Raw genomic sequence first — 23,558 nt, 5'->3', positions numbered from 1 at the left:
GAAGTGACCTTAACACGCTCGGTTGCATTTTTAGTGCCGGACTCGGTCGTGCAGAGCCGAGTGTATTAACTTTCGGCCGAGAGCCAATCACGGTGCAAGACGGGCCACCGCCGTCTTGATGATGGAACGCCATTTGAGTTTTATGTTGCTCATCAAGTAAACATGGCATGGCTTGATGATTGAGGTCACCTTAAGATTTGGAAATGACAATGGTGAGGGGTGACAGTTCGTAAGCCAAATCGGATTCTGGTATCCTCAAATTTCACAATGGGACAATTCTCAGGTCTCACCATGCCTCATCATTTCCTCGACCGATCTTCCAACTCACTCTTAACTTCTAATGGATCTGAACTCGAAGAAGGGAACGATCCTCGGCCGAGTCATACCTAAGACTTATAACATTGGTAAAATGGCGGCGCCCTCTGTTGGCTGCGGCTGCATCAGCTCGCTACAACGGGTCAGGTGTATCGACATTTCGTTCTGTGTACATTGTTACACAGAATGACAATACAAAGAAAATTGTTATTATTATTATTATTATTGGGTTTGCGAGCCAGATGTGGCTATTTTCGTGAGTACATCAGGGTCTGGGATAAAATTCAGTTTTTTAGAGCAGTTACTAAACACCCCAATTTGGCCAGAAATTTGAAAGTGCGCCTTATTATCCAGTGCACCTCATCTACTGCAGAACGCTGTGGATACGTTTGGAAATCCATACTGTAATTATAGGTATGCACTTCTAGACTAGGTTTCACGATACTCTACTATATTTGAGAAATGATCCAACAATTGATCATCATCGCTGACCAAAATCTGAAAACATTCTATGCACAAGAATCGAACCTGAGTAGAGGTGATAAGAACGCGACACTCTACCAGTAGACCACCAGTGGTACAGATGACATACAAAAAGGCATTAGATTGTTTGACATCATCACACTTCTTTTACTCACCGTGCCAGAAATACTTATTTGCATAGAACATTCTGATTTAACATTATGTAACATTAGAGAATAAAGAGAGAAAGTTTTTTAGCAAAATACAATACAAATGTATCGAAACAAAGCAACAATTGAATCTTCTGCATACGTAAAAATATTTAACGTCAACATTATTGACACACAAGTGAAGAAGTAGAGGGACTATTTAACCTCAGAACCATCAGAATAGACTATAGAAATCACTATTTCTGGCACTGTGAGTGAAAAAATTGTGATAATATCCATCCATTATCTGCACCGCTTATCCTCAGTAGGGTGGCGGGGGTGCTGGAGCCTATCCCAGCTGTCTTCCGGCAGTGGTCAGGGGACACCCTGAACCGGTTTCCAGCCAGTCGCAAGGCACAGGGACAGACAATTCGCTCGCTCATTCACACCTAGGGACAATTTGGACCGGCCAATCAATCTGACATGCATGTTTTTTGGAGTGTGGGAGGAAACCGGAGTGCCCGTAGGAAACTGACGGAAGCACTGGGAGAACATGCAAATTCCACACAGGAGGTTCGATCTCATGACCTCAGAACTGTGCCACACACGCGCTAACCACTGCGCCGCCATGTGATAATGTGATAAGCTCTAACACCATTTCGTATGTCATCTGTGGTTTAGTGGGGGATTTTTCTGCCTTTAAGGTTTGGTAAGAGAAAACGTGAATATGATACAAAATGTGAGAAAATAGTAGATTTTGCATAATATCTATATGTATTTCATTAATAAATTCCAATTATTTTCAGGGATAATGCGTTTTGAAGACAGCCTGTCTCGTCTAACTTCCTGAGCTGTGACGCCATGTGAAGAACACCAGCACCTCAATCACCATATTGGTTTACATGTGAGTTAATCAACGAGGTTTTGAGTGTTTGAAGCCAAGTTTTGGTCATTTTTGTGGAGAATGGCTAGGCTTCGTGTCGCAAATGGGTGCAGCAATGGTACAAAAACAGCGAACACTTAAAATGGGGCACACTGGAAAAAATAACACAGAAAGCTAAAACGGGCTAAACCAGCCGGAACATGGTAGGATAGCTGGCTGCTACAAAGGCCTAACCGGGACCAAAGGGCGGAAAAACAGGAGGATGCATGCAGGAAGCAGTAGGGATTCACGATTTTTGACTACTCGGGTTCGATTCCCGTTGCATGCAATATTTTGCTATTATGGTTGGAGACACTTATCAACTGATCAATCATTGGATTAATATATAGAAAACCCAACGGTTATACACAAATACCCAGGGTAAGTCTCAATTTTAGATAGATAGAGGGAAATTCACACTTCCAGCAGTATCCTTGTGTTGAAAATAAAACAATAATAAAGTCAAAGGAATAAAATACATAAATACCCAATGTAACGTGTTGATATAGAGTATTTAAATAGTCCTACATAAAATACACACTGTAATAAAAATAGGGTAATATGCAATGTGGGGGTGTGGTTTAATGTGGGCTTTTACTCCACCGGGTGGAGTTAAAGAGCCTCATGGCATGAGGAAGAAATGATCTCCTCAGTCTGTCCGTGGAACAAGACTGTGACAGCAGTCTGTCGCTGAAGCTGCTCTTCCGTTTGGAGATGAGCTTTATAGTCTGTTGCGCTTTATGTAAGGAAAACCATTTTTGGGGGCGTGCCCCACAATTCGGTGCGCTCTATTGTGTGTAAAATATGCTAAATGCTCTGCAAGAATTAGCTTCTGTGTGGTGCTCAGTTATAGGTGCTTTATTGAATTTGGTTTTCAAATACATGGGAAAAAAATAAATATCTTGCTTTGGAGGCAAAAATGTTCCCCACCCCCCCGATTCTAAGTCTTAAAGTCCATCCGATGACCTTATTCAATGCAACACTGTGCGGGAGGGGAAACAGAGTGATTAGCCGAGAGAGGAGCTGCTTCCACTCGTCCTGCCCTTCAACTCTGAGTACGAGCGAGAGGTGGAGGGAGAGGAGTAAAACACAAGAGGGATGAGGAGAGATTTGATCCCTTGCCCAGGTCTGTCAGTCCCAAAGGAATGGATGTACCCTTGTCATGTAAACAGATGGCAGGTTCTTGTGTGTTTGCGAGAGAGTCATTGTGTGTGAGAGAGACAATATGCTCAGCAACTCGTGTGACAGCGAGATGTCATGGCCAAGAAGTGGAATTCTTTTACAGGCGATGAGGGACAATTCCCTTAACTTCCCACCAACTTTTATCACGACTCGCAAATAAAATCCGGAGCTTCAAATTAAAAAAATCTGATTTCAGAATGGATAGAGAATTTTCATTTTATTTGGTAGTAGCATTTAAGAAATGTAACATATCCTGAAAGACACTAAACCCCAATCGAGAAACAGCATTTTAAAGTGCAATGAGTCAATTCTAAGTGCAATACCCCCATAAAGTGCAATATCCTGGTTCTGTATCTTATTTTCAAACTGTTAAATGTTTTCACTTTGTACAGTTTTCTACACTTTGACTTCATTTCCATAATATTGTGTCACGGTTGCCATGGCGCCCAATTGGCCCCGCCCGTGTGGCGCCAGCTGCGACTCATTGACAGATTGGCTTTCTGTCTATTTAAGCTCAGTGCTCTCACTCTTCCTTGGTCAATGCATCGTTCCAAATGTCATTCGGAAGGTTAAAGTCTTGGAATTCAAGAAATGCCAAAACATTTCTTAGTTTCCATTTTATTTTTTGCTGGCAACTGTGTGGACAGCAAAGTAAGAATTTTATTGTGCAGGGAAACGGGGTTCTTTACTGTGCATATGACAATAAACACTTTGAATTGAATTGAGTTTAAAAATAGACTCATCACAGAAACATCAAGATCGTTCTAAAACAAGATACCGGGAAAATATAAAGCAGCATAGCTCACCTAGTGAGTTCACTTGCAGCCATCATGTTCAATAATGATACGTAACCATGGTCTTCTTACAACCGTGAGTGTAGTAAATCCACGAGAGTAAAATATTTGCAAATACAGAATAGTAAAAAATGTTTTTCTCCATGCCGTAGTGCAACCCAACGTGTGATTCATTCATCTTTTCGGCCAATTGCAGGCTTTGATTCGCCTCTTTAGCCTATGCGAGCCTGTAAATTATAAAAAGGATCCGCCCCCTTTACCTCCGAATAACTTTAGCCAATAGTGACTGATTCAAATGATGATTGACACATTGGTTAGGAAATGAAACGCCGGTATATAAATCCCAGCACACACCGCGGACGACTTCGCCTTCGGGGGAAAATCGAGTCGGCGGCTGCTTGCCTTTGTTGCAAGACTTTGCGACTTAATATTGATCCATATATAAGGCGCACTGTATTATAAGGCGCATGGTCAGCTTTTGAAAAAAATAAAAGGCTTTTAGGTGCGCCTTATAGTGGGGTAAATACGGTACACGTATATATGTACATGTATATACACAAAACACACAGGAAAAGAGAGCAGCAAGAACGAGCCTTACCATAAATCTTCTGGATCCCTAACAGATCATCCATAGGTAGTTTGAAGTTTTCAGTGTCCATGTATTGGTAGAACGGAGCCATGATGGCCGTGGGGTCGTTTGAGTGCTCCAGCCCGAGAGCGTGGCCAAGTTCGTGGACCGCCACCAGAAACAAATCATTCCCTAAAAGTTGGATGGAGAAAAGAGGCATTGGCAATTCGGTTTTTACGATAAACTGTGCAATAAAAAGGATAAGACTTCCGATCCTAAAGGATGCAAATGTGGCTATACGGCACAGACCACTTACAGTGTCGGCACATAATTGAAGGAATTACGTAGCAAGCTACACACACAGAGAAACGGAGTGCGCCACACGGAAACAAAAACCATTCGCGCGCACATTATAATTAGTGCGCAGATGTGGTTAACCGAAGCGGGTCTGAACTTTTGACTTGGGAACACTGTGGTCGACAGCGAACACCCAGTTTGATTCATTCTGGGTTTAACTGCCCCCTCTTCAAGGCTAAATCCCTTAATTCGCGTCATTCGGACTGAAACGTTTCTCAGATGTGAGCATGAAATCATTCTCTTTTTCAGGAAAGTCGCGAGAGTTAAAATGGATTCGGACAGTTGCGGTAAACTATAAAGCACCTTCGAAATGACGTAGCGTTCAACTTCAAAAGAGAAGTGTTTGTGGGTACTCGTAGCAGCAAGATTGCAGAAAATCCTGTCGTATCCCTTTAAGTGAGCCACATGTTATGTAAAATACAGAAAATATCTTTTATCTAAGAGTGTTCAAAAATAGGGTAGTTCATGTATTTTGGCGGATTATTTAGATCAATAATGTTTTTTAATTCTTTCTACCGCTAAGTCGCTAAATTATACACAATGTCCCTTTATTTCCTAAAAAACGTTTTCCTCGTAGATTTCCTAGAACACCACTATGATCCATTGATGCTAAGCTATTTTTAGTACCATCAATTCCGGACTATAAGCCGCTACTTTTTTTCCAAACTTTCAACCCTGCGGCATATTCAGTGATGCGGCCAATTTATGTAATTTTTCTAATGGCCGCCAGCGGCGTTCGAGTACAAAAGGTAAGATTTAGACCGGTGGAATATATGCGCCGAGGAAGACTGCAACTTCTTGGCTTGTGCATAAATTAAATTAGCGTTAACATACCCTCATCATGTAAAATGCAAAAAAGAAAGGCACATGACGCAGCACATGAGAAAGATGAGGACGGTTTACCGTGATTTTTACAAGTACGGTATGTTTTTTTAACAGACCCGTTTACTGTGTTGCGAGCGTGTTGCTAGCGTGTTGCAACCATTAACTGCCCTATCACAGGCACCGTTTGGGATGAAAGTTATATTATTATTATTAATAAAGCTTTGAAAACTCTCTCGGTGTTCCGTCTTTCTTTGTAAATATGTGTAACCATGTATAATATGTATTTGCAACTGTATATTTTTATAATATATTTATTTGTATTTATTTTAGACACTTATTCTGATATGTTTTGCACGGGCGAATGAAAAAGAAGGGGCGGAACAAACGCGGGGTGACGGGAAGTGAGGTAAAGGTGAGGAACAGACAGACCTGTTTGTGGACGCGGCGGACAATAGTGGATATATAATTTTCCCACTTTTACCTTTGGAAATATACACTTTTTTCCTTGGATTACTTTCGACGGGACCCGGACTCTGCAGGTCTGCATCAAACCTTAAGTACCGGTATCATTTTCCGTTCATTTTGCCGGCTGTGATTTTTGGACTGTGTACTTTAAAGAAGGACATTTAGTTTAAATCGCGGGACTTAAATTCGGGTTTGGGTTAATTTTGTGTTTGTGTTACATTTTTGAATGTGGGCGCATGGGGCTTATATACAGGTGCGGCTTGAGTAAGTACAAAATCGGTTTTCCTCTTAAAATGTGGTGGGTGCGTCTTATAATCGGGTGCGCTCTATAGTCCGGAATTTACAGTAATTGTCCACAGGCTGCTCCTATGGTCTTTTGGCGCTGCATTGGTGGACCTTGATTTACAGTAATACAAATCAGATTGTCACAGACAATTCCTATTTAGTTATCGTCTAAATGCCAGCCGCTTTTAATGAGATAAATATAAAGTCCATCACTCCATGCAATCCCACACTTTCAACTAAAAAGGCTTGGCATTCTTACAAAGAAAGTCCCAGCTTTATAAAGTTGAAATTTTTCAAGGGAAAATGAGGGAAGATTTATGCAAGAGTGTAAGACCGAACAAGTGTCGAGGGATTAGGTTTCAAGCAAATAAAGAGAGACGGGGGAGAGAAACACAGATAAAAGGGAAAGAGAAATGGCTCAGTGAGTTTGGAATCGGCAATGCAGGAAACATCACACTGCTTTGCAGCCAAAGACAATTGTTAAGGCCATTTCACGGGATGTTGAATGTTTAGATCAGAATGTGACAGACTAGACAGCCACTAGAAAATATATATTTTTTACATCATGGACAGCTCTCTTATATCACATGTGTCAAACTCATTGCTGCAGGCCAAATGTGGACCGCCACATGATATTATTGTGGCCCACAAGATAATGCTGAGGGAAGCGCAAGAAAAAAAATGAGCTGCATCGCGTCAAACATTAAATTGCAATTTTAAATATATCTACTGGATGTCGCCAAAGAAAACCATTCTACTCAAAATAAAAGTCATGGGTGTGCTGTTTAGGCCTATTTGAAAAAGGGCACATTTAAACAAAATCCACGTCTTTGCACAGGTTTAAAGAAACTTAAGCTCCTTTCTACAATAGATATGAAATCAAACAGGGAAGTTACCATATTAACATTTTCATTCCAAAGAATAAAATGCAGAAAAACTTAAATAGGGTCAGTGTGGTAAGATCAATTAAATAAATAATTTTTTTGTATCCCATTTTTGTCACTTTCCAGTCTGCATGAGTTTCCCCATGTGAAATAATGGGAATGAATTCAAGTGTTGCTTTGCTTTATTTTGTAAATGCACCGCTGATAAATACAATGGAAATGGAAAAAAAAATTGGGGAAAAAAAAAACTCAATAATCGTTTTTTAATCATCTTACATCCCTGAATCACAATTTAATTGTGAGCGTCTAAAAAGTCACCCAACGTCCAGCTAGGGCAAATTGTACACCACTAATTTCCTAGTCTGGCCCCCAAGAGAAAGTTTTTTTCGACCATGTGGCCCCCGAGCTTGACACCCCTGACTTATTTTGACCAACCATAGAAATCCGATATCTCATTTTCAACCCTCAACTCTTAGGCCTCCTGAGGGCATTTGAGGTTACCGGTGTCGCTTTATTTTAAAGGTAAACCGTCCTGTGTGAGACGGAGATATCCCGCCGGCCCGAGTGGCCCATTGACCAAAACCTAAGTGACCTGGTTACGGCCCTGCGAACGGTGAGGAGACATGGCAGGTCTGAGACAGGTGAAGAAACAGAGGATAGCGTGCAAGGTGAAAGGAACAGGGAGAGAAACCAAGGAGATGTAAGAAAAATGTAAATGAACAAACAGTGACTTAGGTAGACCGTCTATTAATTCTCTACATTTACATGCAGGGAGTAGTCGGATGAAACATGCTGACATATGGATTTATAGTGTTATGTGAACTTGCATAAAAACCAGGACATTATCTTGTCCAGACTGCTAATAGTCTGACCTCGTTGATGTAAACCCATTCAGTTTACCTAATGCCTTATAACCATGTTAAATTTCTTATAGGAATAATTTTCTTCTTTGTTAGCGCCGTTTTGACCCTTGCTATGGTACTACAGTGTGGTATTCTCAGAGCACAGCAGCAGACGGATAAAGAAATACAGAGATTCAGCAACATAGGCCAGAAAATCGTTGGCTGCTCTACGCCCAGTCTGAAAGGGAGTTCCGGCTTGCCATATCACAGCGTAGCCATGAACATACTGTCTATGCTACTTGATTCATCCTGAAGGCAACACAACCAGGAAGTAGATGTTTTTTTATATACTTTAATACAACTGAAGTCAATAAAATGAAAGCACTTCATTAAATCTACATAAAATGTACGATGTCCAAAATACTCACACCCAAAAATAAATAAGTAAATAAATAAACCTGACTGTTTGGAATTTAAAAAAAAAACTTCGTACAAAAATTAAACAAAGTGGAAGTGAACGTGTCCTAGAAGCAGCCTCACGTTGACACTAACACTATGCTACAGGTATGGTTTCTTTTTTTTTTTATAATATTATCAAAGGACTCCTCACCCCAGCATAACATCGTTGACCTACTCCCAGGGGGTAGGTGCTACAGTTCCCTTAAAACAAGGACGGACAGGCTCAGAGACCACCATAGACAAGGGGACAAGACTGTGAAAAATATATATCTTTCCTGTGTATAGAAAATTTTGTATTCTTCCCTTATTTATTTTTTGCACTATATTTACGATGCATTTACAACTTAAGCAAGTCTACAAGCTATCTATCTATCTAAACTGGTCATATCCCTCAAGAGGGGTGACTGACAGCAAGGTAAACACATACAAAAATAAAGATTTTAGCAAAAAACACACAAAACTTTTTGGACCATGGCCAACCCAAATTCCCAAACACCCAAACAAGTTAAGCCCCTCGGCACCCGAGTTGGTCATGCTTCTGTTCTCCAAATGAAACGGGACACAAGAAAGCGGGTCAGGGTGACACAACACAATCTTCTGTTCAACAGCAGGGCTTTCACTGGTTTACCCCTGCCGCATCATACAGGTGCCCTGCCCAACATGCCTAGACATCCCACTATCCTTTTACAACACCTCTCCACTCATTCCTATCACCAACAAGAACTCTAGCTTCCACTACATTTAGACCGCTTTCCTGCAGTGTACTCATAACACATTCCATCCACATCAATTGCGGCCTTCCTCTTGGTCTCCTTCTATTTACTCTAGTCTACAAGCACTACCTGTAAATATTTTTGCCTATTTTTCCTGATATTCTTTTTATTTTACATTTCTCTTTTAGGTCTTTAATGTGTGTTTATCCTGGAGTTCCTTGTCTAATCTCATTGTAAACCATGTTCACCATGTTGTTATCAATGGCAGGAAAGCACATTCGAATTGTAACACAGATGAAATGCACTTGCTAAATTTGGCTATTCACGTTTCAGTAATCAAAGAAGTAAACACATAATTTTTCTGTCATCAAGTTTACCTAATGACTCCCAACACCTCAGTTGGGTTGAGCGAGGGGGCTGGGAATCCCCTCCTCTAAATCAATCTTCCAAAAAGAGTCAGAAGTGACTCTAGCCACCTCCCACTAGGGGGATATGGCTGTGGTATATATATACATATATAAGTTCAATAACTTACAAGATAAAATAACTTTGTTCATGTGAAACACACCAGTAGCCTCTTTAGTATGCTAGCACAAACTAACAACACATCAAGTACAAGCACCACAAAATGTTTAATTACATATGCGAGTTTATTTTCTTCCAACAAAAAAGTAAACATGCCTTGTGATTAGAAAACCTGAGTACAGACTGCGCTTCTCCATAATTTACAAGGTCCCTATACATGCTACGGTTACCACAGCCCGTCTGCTGACTGGGGGCATGTGAGACGTGGGAATACAAGCTCCTGACATAAACTCGCGCAAAGTAAACACTCACAGTGCCACAAATCAGATATGGGACCCCTGGCTGAAGTCGGTCCAAATGCAGAGTGACAGCCTGTAATCCTTAGTAAGGTGAGCCATCAGCAGTCCATTCAGTAAAACAACAAAAAACAAAGAAGTCAGACCGGACTCCAGGGGGAAAGGCATGGTCCCAGGTCAATAATCACGAGAACTCTCCAGAAAGAGTTCACTCTTTTGAACTTCTGGTTGTGAACATCTTGGTTGATAGCTTACAAGAGCTGTGTTAGGTAAGCCCTATCACTTTTTCCCGAGAGTGCTCAGGGAAAACAATCGGGAGCAGAAGCTGCTGGTGTTCTTCCACAGAGCCACAGTGGAGAGCATCCAAGAATACGGCATCACGGTGTGGCATGCTGGGTGAAAAACAGTAGACAGGACAATTTTCATCAACTCAGCCCATAAAATAATTGTCTGCTCTCTGCCCAGTCTGGGGCATTTCTGGCTTGCTACCACAAAGTAGCAGACATTATTAAGGACTCCTTTCACAGCTTATTATTGCACAATAAGGATTGTCTTTTTATTATTTTCTGATGCATTCACTACTTGGCCTGACAACAAGCATTAACATGTAGATCTATTTGTGTTTTTTTTTCCAAGTCTTTTATTTTCTGTTTATCCTGGAATGCCACGGATAACCTCATTGTCAACAATCTACACTATCTTTGCATATTCAGTCCCACTGACATCTATAGTCAAACCTTCATTTTTATCGGCAATCAGCAGTGTCTGAAATAACGTCTCCCCGGATGCCCGGGGCGTGCAGCTTTTAGGTCGGGCATACAACTTACAAAACGTCTCCCCCCGGGTGGCCGACAACTTTTTCAAGAAATTAAAAAACAAAAAACAAAAAAACTTTTACTTTATTCCGATTTTTAAATCTTCGTTCGGTTTGGAAATTTCGGAATTTTGGTTCGTTTGGCAATTTGCATACTCGGCAGCCGATCAGAAGCCTGCATCGAATAACTACGTGCTTTCAGACTTTCTCGAGCGTTATAAGGTTGCGCATTTGCATATCATTTTCCAAAGTAGACGCACAAAGAACTCAAGAAAGATGGATAAGTGGTTAGGAATCAAGCCAAAACCTCAGCCCCAGAAGATTCAAAAGCTAACAAATTTTATGACGCTACAAAACGTAAACGTACATCAAAACCATCATGGAAAGAGGAGTTCACGTGGCTTGTAACAGACAACGCAACACAAACATCGCATGAATGACAATGAGTCAATACAAGTACAGTGGAACCTGGGTTCCCGACCATAATCCGTTCCAGAACCCTGTTCGATCACCTAAATCATTTTTCCCATTAAAAAAAAATGTAAATCGTTTTAATCCGTTCCAACACCCTGAATGTTTACCTTGAATGTTTAACGTAAACATAAAGCTAACCCAGGCTAATCGTACGTTCGCGTTATCGTAATCTTCCGTACGAAAGATTACGCTAACATGAACGTGTAAAAATAAAAAAAGGGCTAAAACACTTGGTACACCTATATTAAAAGCGATAGCAAAACTAAGCACGTCCGCACGTGATAACAGTTGGTCAAGAAAAGAGCAATCCAAACCCGTACACCGCTCAGCATCGCACCCTAGCATACGCACTCACGCATTACCGGCGTTCGAACTCCGAATGTACGATTAGCCTGGGTTAGCTTTATGATTCGAAGTAAACATTCCAGGTGTTGGAACTGAGCCCAAAATTCAGGGTGTTGGAACGGAGCCCCCTTTCCAATGAAGCGCTAGCCACTTGTGGTGCTAAATGACTTGTAAACGACCTGATTTTTTTCTTTTTACACGTTCATGTTAGCGTAATCTTTCGTACGGAAGATTACGCTAACGCGAACGATTAGCCTGGATTAGCTTCATGTTTACGTTAAACATTCATGGTAAACATTCAGGGTGTTGGAACGGATTAAAACGATTTACATTATTTTTAATGGGAAAATCGATTTCGGTGATTGAACAAATCGGTTCTCGAACAGGGTTCTGGAACGGATTATGGTCGATAACCGAGGTTCCACTGTACTCTGCAGAGGAGTAATTATCTATTTCCAAAAAACTGCAACTGAGTGAAAATTCTGCCTCTGGAACATTGCCAAGGATTGGAATATCAACGGCTCCTGTGGACTTGGGGTAAATAAACCGGGACAGAGAATATAATTAATCCTGCCAAGGAAAGGACATCCTTTATTCTTGTCATGTTTATCTCAGTCCAGCACCTGTGCGCAAGACAGGGGATTGGTGTACATTTTTATTGTGATCATTTATCATTAATAACGCTTTTGCAAGCAGGGGTGTTGGCTTTCGCAAACACGCACAAAAACGGGTGTCCTTGGAAACTCCGAAACATAATTTTTCTCTTCAGCTTCCACCAAAGAAGGGCAATTAAAAGACAGATGCCACGCACTTCATCTTTTTCAATTAATTTGCTGGAGCCATTTATTGAAGAAAAAGATTGCTTTGCTGAGGTCTGTTTTTCTTAAGCACAATAAACAAATTAAGAAAACATTTATAATTGTGTTTTTACATCAGCAGTTTAGACAGCCACAACAGAAATTCAATGAATAATTGCCTTCAGCTTGAATAGTCAGGGTTAGTTGCTAAGGATCACGATACCGATTATTCGTATTAAGAGGAGGCCGATAACCGATATTTCAAGCCAATATTAAATTGCTGTAGGAGATTAAATTTTTAATAATTTAAAAAAGAAACGAATTTGTAATAAATTCAATTTAAATTTAAAATATTTTACAGTTAATAAATTAGAAATGCAACTCAACCACCATGACTACTTGTATGAGGTACATAAAAACGCAATTAGCTCCCAGATTTAGTTGTTTTTTTTTAAATAAATAAAAGTGTCAAAACTACAAACATGACTTAAATTAACTTCACACAAAAAGTGCATCGAAATTTCAACAGAGTTCGCTAATTTAAAAGTATGGCCACTCCTGTTTTAGTCAGGTTGACGAACTGCTAATAGTCTGACCTCGTTGATGTAAACCCATTCAGTTTACTTAATGCTTTATACAGGGTTGGGTAGGGTTACTTTAACTGGATTACTTTCAATAACTTTTGGATCACTCCAATACCAAATATGCTCATAAAAGACAAAAGAAACTAAATATGAATAAGATAATGACTCACAACACGTGGTAAGCTTTCTATCCTGGCTTTGATCTCTTTGATCTCCGGCAAAACGAACATAAAATGCGACAGAAACAAAATGAAAATAAAACTCCACACAGGAAGTCCAGTAGCTGGATTTAAACACACACAGGAGGTTCCCAAGACCTTAGAACTGTGCCGAACACGCGCTAACCACTGCGCTGCCGTGCTGGCCCACGTGGCAAGTAATAATTAAAAAAAAAAAAAAAAACTCACCAAATAAACCTCACTTAAGTGTGTTGGTGTTGTGTAATCTCCATGCAACCGAGAACTGCAACGATCAATCTTTGCTCCATTGCCAAAAGTTTTTATGACCACCAGTTTGTTTACTCTTCTATTTAAGACGTGTCTAGCATAATCATTGTGAGATGACATAGTAGGCTGCAGATAACCATTCTCCATGTTGATTGGCTATAAGCACAGAATATTGATTTGTATTCATTCCGGACTGTATTTTCCTTGGGTGGGGATCCTCACTTCTAACACAACACAGTGATCATTTTACAGACCTACAACCATACCACCCTGAGGATCTTAGGAAACTAAGCAGGTTCGGGTCTAGTTTGTCCTTGGATGGGAGACCGCCTAGGACTACCAAGTGCTGTAAATCGGTCATTTAGCGCTCGCTCTGCTGCGACAACACATTTCTTCCCAAACAATGGGGAAAAAAAATGTTTTATATTCATCATTGAATGCGTAAACTGGTTTATTTTAACAGTTGAGTCAATGCAGTTTTATATTTAAACCAACTCACCATGCTATACAAACTCAAGTTGGAGCTATGAAAAAAATACAATTTATGCCTAAATTATCGTACTGGTTTGAAATGAATAAAAAGTAAATCAACTTAAAAATGTTAACACTATATAGGCAATAGATGAGACTGATCAAACTACCAGGCTGAGAATATAACGTTTACAGCCGAGGGAGCATTTATTTTAGAAAAAAAAATCATAATTTTTGATTGAAATAACCCAGAGACTCGCATCTTTTTTTGTCATACTCAGAAATTTATGGTGAACCAGATTGAATCTTCCAACAGGCCATATGTTTAACATCCCTGCATTAAAGCATATTTCTTTGTAGCTTGCAATGTATAGTCTCATCCAATAATTAATGTCACTTTGTAAGGAAGCTTTGCTTTCACACACTTTAAAGGGGAAAATGACGTGTCACACAAATGGAAGCTGTGTGTTTACCACGTGTTCCTGTCCACCAGGCAGCCACTAGAAATAGACAGCCACCTACTGATAGCGGCATCAACTTCTACACGGGTGGCGGGAATGGTTTCCGGACGAACACGTGCACACGCAAATGGTTCACTTGAGGAGGCTGCCATTGCAAGCGATTCGAAAATTCGCTCAGCGTAGGAAACACTTTGGTGGACGCAAGCCCTAACTGTAGACCACAAGTTGCGTGTTACAATAACCTCCTGGAAACCATTGGAGGAAAAACTGGCATCCTATCACGGCAGAAATCACAAACCACAGGTTACTGATAAATAATACTGAAATTGACCAAATCACCTATGAGTAATAGATTCGATACATTTGTCATGAACCGGAACAGGATCAGTACCCAAATGCCTAACGTTTCTCACACAAGGCTTTTATTTTATAGGAAATGGGGAGTCCTGCACGTTAGGCAGCAGTCTGGTGTACAATGATAGGAGGTTGACGAGATCGATACCAATTGCCCAAGCAGATATCAGTCAGATGGGACGGACAGGATTGATATCAAAACAGGATATTGAAATTAAACAGGGCCAACTAGACGTCAACAAAACTGGAACCAATATTAAACAGGACAAATTAAACGGGAAAAATACCGGGAAGGAAATACCAACAGGACCGAGTCAAAACCCTTGACTTGCGGGGCAGATGTTCGCTGACGGACTGACAAAGAAAGAGTGAGAGCACTGAGCATAAATAGAAGGGAAGCCAATCTGTCAACGAGTCGCAGCTGGCGCCACACGGGCGGAGCCAGTTGGGCGCCATGGCAACTGTGACAACATTTAAAACTCAGTGATTTGGTCTGTTTACACACCGTTACGATTCCTTAAAACAGCATCAGTATCGGAACAACACAATTTATTTTTAGTGTAATTAGATTACTTTTTTGCAATAAACTCCTGTTTCGTTTGCCATGCTTTGTGGGTATGATTTATTTGCTTTGGCATTGTCTTTCATAACTAGTGTATTTATTATTAAATAGTTTACTATCTAGCTGCACGCTAGCATCGGGTAACGGCGACTTCAGCAAGGTTTCCGTGATGATTATAAGACAACCGCCACGAATGTAGCGGTTTCCCAAGAGTTGTAGCTCCAGGTCTTCGGTTTCATGGGTAATGGATCTGGCGTTGGTGTCTAAGCCAGGCTCGGCAAGGGTGGCTTGTTAAAGTTGTTAGCCTAGCCGCAGGAGTAGGCTGGACAGTAGCCTCCCAACGCCCCTTTAGTCGATTCCCAGATGCAATAACAATCCACGGAACACCTACTGGTGCTCAGCATTTCTTTGAGCCCGTCTGACTTTCCTGTCATTCTGTCGGAGTCTGATATAATTGATGAATTTCTCTTCAATATAGCGATCCTCTACAATACTAGCTGTCGCGTTTGTTTTGGTGGCACCCACCCCTGTCTGTTTGACTGACAGCATATCACAGCCTTTCACAGTCGCGCACACAGTCACGGCCGCTCAACACACTCTGGCCTCTGATTGGCCGGCAACGTTAGAACCTGAACTGTGAGAATTCTGGTTGGTCAAATATGCGGTCACTCAAACGATCGCACTACGTCGCATCGCAATTTTATTTAGATTTCGTTTAATAGTGCGGCCCTAATGTGCATTGTACATGTTTGCGCCGTTGAGCCTTATGCCAGGCTGTGCCAGACAAACCTATATGAAATTTATGGTACCAAGTCCAAGGAACAAACGCCAATTGTTATAGTATTAAAAATGGTAAATGTCCATTGTTAAAACTGTTTGATTTCAAACTGTTGAGAATTGTTAAAAACTTTTGCTACAAACTTTCAGTTGACCACTGAAAGTACTTCACAAAATGCACATAATATTTCTTTTTGTTCAATTAGCCATTGACTAGGGCAGCACGGCAGCGCAGTGGTTAGCGCGTGTCCGGTACAGTTCTGAGGTCGTGAGATCAAATTTTCCTTGCGTGGAGTTTGCATGTTCTCCCCGTGCTTGCGTGGGTTTTCTCCGGTGAATTGGCCAGTCCAAATTGTCCCTAGGTGTGAATGAGCGATTGAGTTGTCTGTCTCTGGCTGGCATCCAGTTCAGGTTGTCCCCTGGCCACTGCCCGAAAATAACTGGGATGGGCTCCAGCACCCCGCGACCCTACTGAGGATAAGCGGTGCAGATAATGGATGGATGGATGGTCATTGACAAATCGTTTCAATGGTTGGTGACTAGTCGACCATTGAAATAGTCTTTAGCTGCAGCTTTATCTTCTACCTTTTAGATAATCGACCTGAAAGAGAGATTTTAGCAAATTCCATTAAACTAACAATGCGGATGCTCATAATCCATTATCTAATCCTGGAAGCTCACTCCAGTCCTGTTCTAGAGTGAAATGGAAACTCTCTCCAAAGCATGCGCCAAGTCGCTGGCACATTTGTGCTTATTTTTTCTAAATCCAATTTGTCCTGAGCGCTCTATAGCTCAGTAGTCTGTGTCATTGTTTTGACTCATGACTCAGTAACCAGAATGATGATTCTGCCTTCTCTCTGTGGACCACAGAAAAGAGTTGCTCCTTAGAATTTCATGAAAAATTCAGTGCTGCAAATACCTCCCTGTCAGATTCTAAATGTATACCGGTAACCTCTTCATACTAGCTTAGTTCGTTCCAGGATTGTGCTAGTAGCTCAAATTTCCCTGATAAGAAAAGATTCTAAATTCACTGGTCCACTTCAGTCTACTGGGAAAAGCATCCATGTGAACCCTAAAGAGATCTAAAACACATCTCCCTGATCATTAAAAACACATTCAAGTAAGTAAACATAAATACTGTAATAAGATAAACAAGATAATATTAAGGAAATAAAATGCGAGTTTATTATAGGTGTAACGGGTGTAATAATAACTTTTGTTTTATTGAAATTCCTGTTGAAATATGTGTATAGTTTTTGGTAAGTGTCCTGCAATGATGAGTCCAACAGTGCCACCTGCTGGTATGGGGTATGGTTTGTTTTGGCTTTTGACATGTGACCAGAAGGCGGGGTTTTGTTGGCAGTCTACAGAGCGAGCTGCCAACGGTAAGACACATCTTTTGGTGCGCCACAAAAAAAGTTAATTTTAAACATTATAAGCACAGCTGACAAATCTCTCAACATGCACAGGAATGTGATTGATGTTGTCAAGCTGTTTGGATTTATTTTCGTTTTGTTTCTGTGGTGCTAAAATGATAATTCCCCTTATAGAGATCAAAGAGATCAAAGCCAGCAGAGAAGCTAATGTTGTGACTCATTTCATCTGCAGGTAAATTGTATCCGTTTTTATACTCATTATTGTTATTATTTCTATTTTCTGGTCAAACAGAGTTGCCGGACACAACCGAATGTTTGATCTTACATTAAAGTTGCTGTAACTTGGAATAAACATACACAGAAAGAACATTTTTTATTTAGTTTGCAAAAAAGCTAGGATGGGCTGGGCACCCGTATGATGCGGCAGGGGTAAACCAGTGAAAGCTGTCGGGCCCTGCTGTTGAACAAAAGTGTTTTTTTTGCTATTTATTTCCCTTTTATTTTCTTTGTTATTGTATGTGTGTGTCTTGCTGTCAGTCACCCCTCTTGAGCAATATGACCAAGGTAGATAGATAGATAGATAGATAGCATTAGCAAACTGAACTAACTGACGCTGGCAGTAAGTGGTCACGAGCAGTCTCTAGTAGTAGTAGTCGGACTGTTCATGAACTGGACTTTCCCTAATATGGCGAGCAAGATTTTTGTTGTAAATAAGATTATACTGAAATGTTCGTGTTTAGAGGTGCACTCCTCTTTAGAGATGCACTGGTTGGACGCGTTCTAAGGGATGGGCAGGGCACCTGTATGATGCGGCAGGGGTAAACCAGCGAAAGTTGTCGGGCCCTGCTGTTGAACAAAAGAGTGTGTTGTGCCGCCCTGACCCGAGTGACATGGCCGCTTTCTTGTGTCCCGTTTCATCTGGGGGGACGAAAGCAGGCGCCGAGGTGCTCAACTTGTTTGGGTGTTTGGGCATTGAGGTTGGCAATGGTCCAAAAATGTTTGTGTGCGTTTTTGCTACTTTTTCCCTTTTTTAATTTTCTTTATTTTTGTCTTGCTGTCAGTCACCCCACTCGAGGGATATGACCAGGGTAGATAGCGCAAATTTTTGTGTTTTGCTGTAGTTTTTTCTGTAGATTTTGCAAGCAGGCACCAACATACAGAATGCAATAGGTAACAAAAAGCAATGCTCACCATCATGGTTCGGGTTGCCCAGTGTCCATGGCTCGTCCGAATCAAAGTGTGTATCCCCGCCAATTCCCGGCCCTGGGAAGTAGGCGTGGGCCAGGAACCCGCCCTCGCCGTCGAATGGCGAACTGTCGCCATGAAAACCTGAGGCAAAGATGATGGTGATGTCCACGTCTTTCTTGGTGCGCTCCAGTTCGTGGTACGGCACGGCTTCGAAGCGCAGCGGCGTCACGTTTTGCCACACGTCGAAGGCACGCCGGATGGCGTCGTGAGTCTCCTCAGCACCGACTTTGGGGGTGACGTTTTTTATGCTGTATGAATAGAACAGAAATAAAAAACAATTCTTGAGATTTGGAAGCAGGTATGGCTTTTATCCAGTGTGTGCAACCCTAATTTTGGGTTAAAAATCTGTAGAAAATTTAGTAACAATTTTTCTGGGTTCAATTCAAGTATTGTAAGTGACAACCGTTTAACATGTCCGGCCGTGATTAAAATCATTTATTGACAATGTAAGCAATGAAGACAATACCAAAATAAAATATACGCGTTTGTTCGCGTCCCTGCGTCCTAGACGCATCATTTTTGCTGGGGACGCATTGGGTCAAATCGACGTGCGTTGATTCCCAGCAACGTTTTTGACACTAAATTGTCATTATTACCCGATTACATTATTTTTTTTTTTAAACAAAGATTTACCGCACTCCAAACTTTTCGTCAGGCAGATCCGCCATTGTTGTTTTGGTCTCACGCCGATCTGGGCAAAAAGAGAAGTATGGCTCCGAAAATACGGTTGGTATTAGGTGCAAATCAACAAAAAATTGGTAATTTCTTCAGTGTCGGTAATAAGTCGAAACATAACACAGAAAGTGGTAACACTGGCAATAATTCCGGCACGAAAAAAACGGCGGAGAAATTCTTCAGAAGATCGCCGAGGCAAGGAAAACACGTGTGTTGAAGCAAACGATTCAACGAAAGAAAATAAAGTTTAGTCATTTAATAAACAAAAGAATACTCCGCGCAAGAAAATGACTTTTCTGCCAAAATTGACTCAATTAAACTCCTGGTTACGTTATGAGGAGGATGATAATGGATTGGACCTTGAGAAGGCATTACAACTATGGCGGAACAGCAAACCACAAAGAATATATGAACTGAAAAATTTGAAGTGACAACTGCTTTGTATTACCAATTAACTGCGATGATTAAAACTGCAAGAATATATAAATATTTCAGCAATATTATTTTGTATAGTTTACAATATTGTTGTAAACTGAAAAATCTTGAAGTGATAACTCATTTGTATTACCAATAAACTGTGATGATTAAAACTGAATGGATATATAGATTTATATTGTATATTTGTTGCCGATTTACAATTTCAAAATAAAACTAAATTTTGGGCACCCATAGATCTCTGTTGGGACCCATAGATTTTTCAGCATGCGAGTCCCTGGGACCCATCACTTTTCACAGCTCAAATGAACACTGAATATATAATAATTATTTAATCCCCTTTATATACCGATCAGGAATATTTGTGTAATAGCTATTTAGGATTAACTTGGATGAGTTAGCAAGGCTAGGAAAGATGAATGGGTTTTAAGTTATTTCTTATGGAGAAAATGTGTTTGAGATACAAGGAATTCTAGATACAAGCTTGTTCCCGGATCAAATCAAGCTCGTATGTACAGTGGCCGCTGTCCTCGTGTTGAGTCTTGAGGTATTTTTTTTTCAATGAGAACAAAAGTCTTTTTGTCTCTGCCCCCTTTTTCTTTCCCGCTTGGGATCTCCGATGTCGAGGTGCAGCTTGGGTTTTGCCGTCAAACCCTCTTTTTTCTTATAACCTCACTTTTGTTGCACTTGCAACATAGAACACAACAAGGTGGTATTTTCTACGTTATTCACACTTTCTGCGCTAATAGCCATTTTTGTGCTTTATAATCAAAGACCAGTTGAGCATTGCAGAAAAAGTATGCATCTCTTATTCACAGACAGGTTTGGATAGCTCATTTAATGAGCTCTGGTGCTTTGATCTCATTGCCGGCACTTTGAAGTTATTTTGAAACAGTTTTAAGGGAGAAATGTCATTTACATTAACTTAATGTCATTCCAGGTGACAGAAGGTTGCTGACAATTGTTTTTCTGAGTGCTGAGCAACATGAGATTGTTAGGGCTTCAACATTGTCGACAAAAATCGATAGTATTGTCTAGAATTGTCGCCAATAGAGGCATCTCTACCTAAATAAAATCTCTGCTGAGAGTGTCGCACATGTGAAATAGCGTATTAAGGGGTATCATAAACAGACACTGCGTCAACATCTTATTAGCATACCGAAACTTCTTAAGTTGAATTTTAGCCAAGAAGCGGTGACTAAAAGTACTACTTGCAACATTTGCAAAGAGACTTTGCATGTCATAGCAGTAGCTTAGGTGACGCACCAACATTTAAAGGGCACGTAGGACAGATAAATAAAACGGAGTCTGACTCGCCTCGGTTTAATTCAAGTAACGTTCAAGCCAACAGGGTTTTGATGACATGAATTGTACATTTTTATACGCGTAGCCTAGTGTTTTTCAACCTTTTTTGAGCCATGGCACAGTGTTTTACATTGGAAAAATTTTGCGGCACACTACTAACCAAAAATGTTATAAAATGACACTGAACAGTATGTTTAATTACAATATAATTTATAACAATCCCAGTTTTTACAGCACAGACACTTGACAATGACATCATATTTGCAGAAAATGATTCATAAATGTTTTATGAAATCTTAAAGTTTAAAAAGTGACATTGGATAATTTCTCACGGCACACCTGACAATCTCTCTAAGCACACTTCACTATAAAAGAGTTTGAGTGTATGCAAGACTGTGCCTAAGAAACGTTTCTGAAATTAAATGCATGCAGTATGATAAACAAAAATCATAAAACAACTAACGTCAGTGGTTAAAGCCGTTTGGTTTCAGGATTAGAATCCTTAAATACTTTTGTTACAGACCAGTTGAATACGCAATACTACTCCAAAAAATGCACATAATATTTGCTTTATTTACTGCTCTACTGCTGCTTATAAACCCGTTGTTGGTTCACAGGGATAAAGAATGTTAGTGTATTTGTCTTTCCTAAAAATCGTCACGGGTGTATTGATGTACTCACGGTATGATTCTAATGACCAATCACAGTGCCTAATTGATTATAGATGGGACATTTTTATTACAATTTTGTACGAATCCCCAATCGAATCAATAAAAGATGTATTTTTCATTGTACCCATCTCCCTTGTGTTATTATCATCTCCACATAATTAAATCAACTTCATGTCAAATTAGAAAAAAAACCTGATTATTCCACTAAACATTTCAGTAGTTTGCGACGAGTCGACTATTGAAATAGTAGCTAGTTGTAGCCCTTGACCAGGGTTGGGTAGGGTTACTTTAACTTGATTACTTTCAATTACTTTTGGATTACTTTCGCTGGTTTACCCCTGCCGCATCATACAGGTGCCCTGCCCATCCCTTAGAACGCGTCCAAACAGTGCATCTCTAAAGAGGAGTGCACCTCTAAACACGAACATTTCAGTATAATCTTATTTACAACAAAAATTTTGCTCGCCATATGAGGGAAAATCCAGTTCATGACCAGTCCGCTACTACTAGAGACTGCTCGTGACAGCTTACTGCCAGCGTCAGTTTGTCCAGTTTGCTAATGCAAACTAAATAAAAAATGTTCTTTCAGTGTATGTTTATTCCAAGTAACAGTAACTTTAATTTCAAATATACAATAAGTGCTTATATATCATCAACACTCTCTATATAGTACCTATCAACAGGGTTGGGTAGGGTTACTTTAACTGGATTACTTTCAATTACTTTTGGATTACTCCAATACCAAGAATGCTAATAAAAGACAAAAGAAACTAAATGTGAATAAAATGATGACTCACAACACGTGGTAAGCTTTCTCTCCTGGCTTTGATCTCTTTGATCTCCGGCAAAACCAACATAAAATGTGACAGAAACAAAATGAAAATAAATCCAAACAGCTTGCCAACATCATTTTTGCCGCTCCGTGTATTCCGTTACTCCCCAAGCCTGCACAAAATTTAGTAATTTTATTCATATTTAGTTTCTTTTGTCTTTTATTAGCATATTTGCTATTGGAGTCATCCAAAAGTCATTGAAAGTAATCAAGTTAAAGTAACCCTAACCAACCCTGCCCTTGGCATGACATGCCATTGTACCCCAAAAACGAAAAAGGTGATTCTTTTGTTACATATTTCATCATAAAGACTGGCATGTACTGAAAGAGTTTGATGAAAAAATTCAATGCACAATAAGCGATTGTTGTACACAAACTACCCACACTACAGCAAAACATAGTTAAAACCCCAATTTTGATCATTGAGGCTTGCTTACGCTGAAGCACACAGCAGCAATCCATGAGCAAGTGCAGCTGAGTCAATCCTGTGGGCTCTGATACATTTCAGGTGCAGGAAGGATTTGGGAAATGTTCTACCCCCCAAAACTACTTTCTAATTAGGCTTATCAACAGCCCACTGCCTCCTGAAAGCCTGCGTCCGGTTAGTCATGGACGAAAAACCTCCCTCGGATTTCTATGCTCTAAAAAAATTTGGTCATGGTCTTGAAATTTGGTTTCACTCTGGTTTAGTAGCCAGCGGCTTATAAGTAGATGGTAGATACTACTTGCTCTACTTTCTGCTAGTTCTCTTAGCTGAGCAGACCTAAAATACCGATTTAGACTGCAGTGTTCGGCCTCCTTATTTCAAAGATCACATTAATTTCATATCTAGAGCAGGGTAGGATATCGGGATCTTACCAATATTTTATTCATGCAGTCCAAATTATT

The 23,558-nt window shown here is 40.3% G+C and overlaps 1 protein-coding gene across 1 annotated transcript in view; it reads right to left on the bottom strand.

Annotated features, from left to right (window-relative positions):
- The window catches only part of mmp16a (matrix metallopeptidase 16a (membrane-inserted)), a 105,670-nt gene that overhangs the window by 39,042 nt on the left and 43,070 nt on the right, over positions 1-23,558 (bottom strand). The window contains exons 4-5 of the mRNA XM_088321904.1: positions 18,696-19,000; positions 4,423-4,584 (exon numbers count right to left, since the gene is read on the bottom strand). Of these exons, the coding sequence (XP_088178030.1) occupies positions 4,423-4,584; positions 18,696-19,000 (467 nt within the window). The remainder of the gene's footprint in view (positions 1-4,422; positions 4,585-18,695; positions 19,001-23,558) is intronic.

This window comes from Urocampus carinirostris, chromosome 18 (genome assembly GCF_059441175.1).
Source record: "Urocampus carinirostris isolate Australia breed hairy pipefish chromosome 18, RoL_Ucar_1.0, whole genome shotgun sequence".
NCBI lineage: Eukaryota > Metazoa > Chordata > Actinopteri > Syngnathiformes > Syngnathidae > Urocampus > Urocampus carinirostris.
This window is presented reverse-complemented; position numbering and strand designations above follow the sequence as displayed.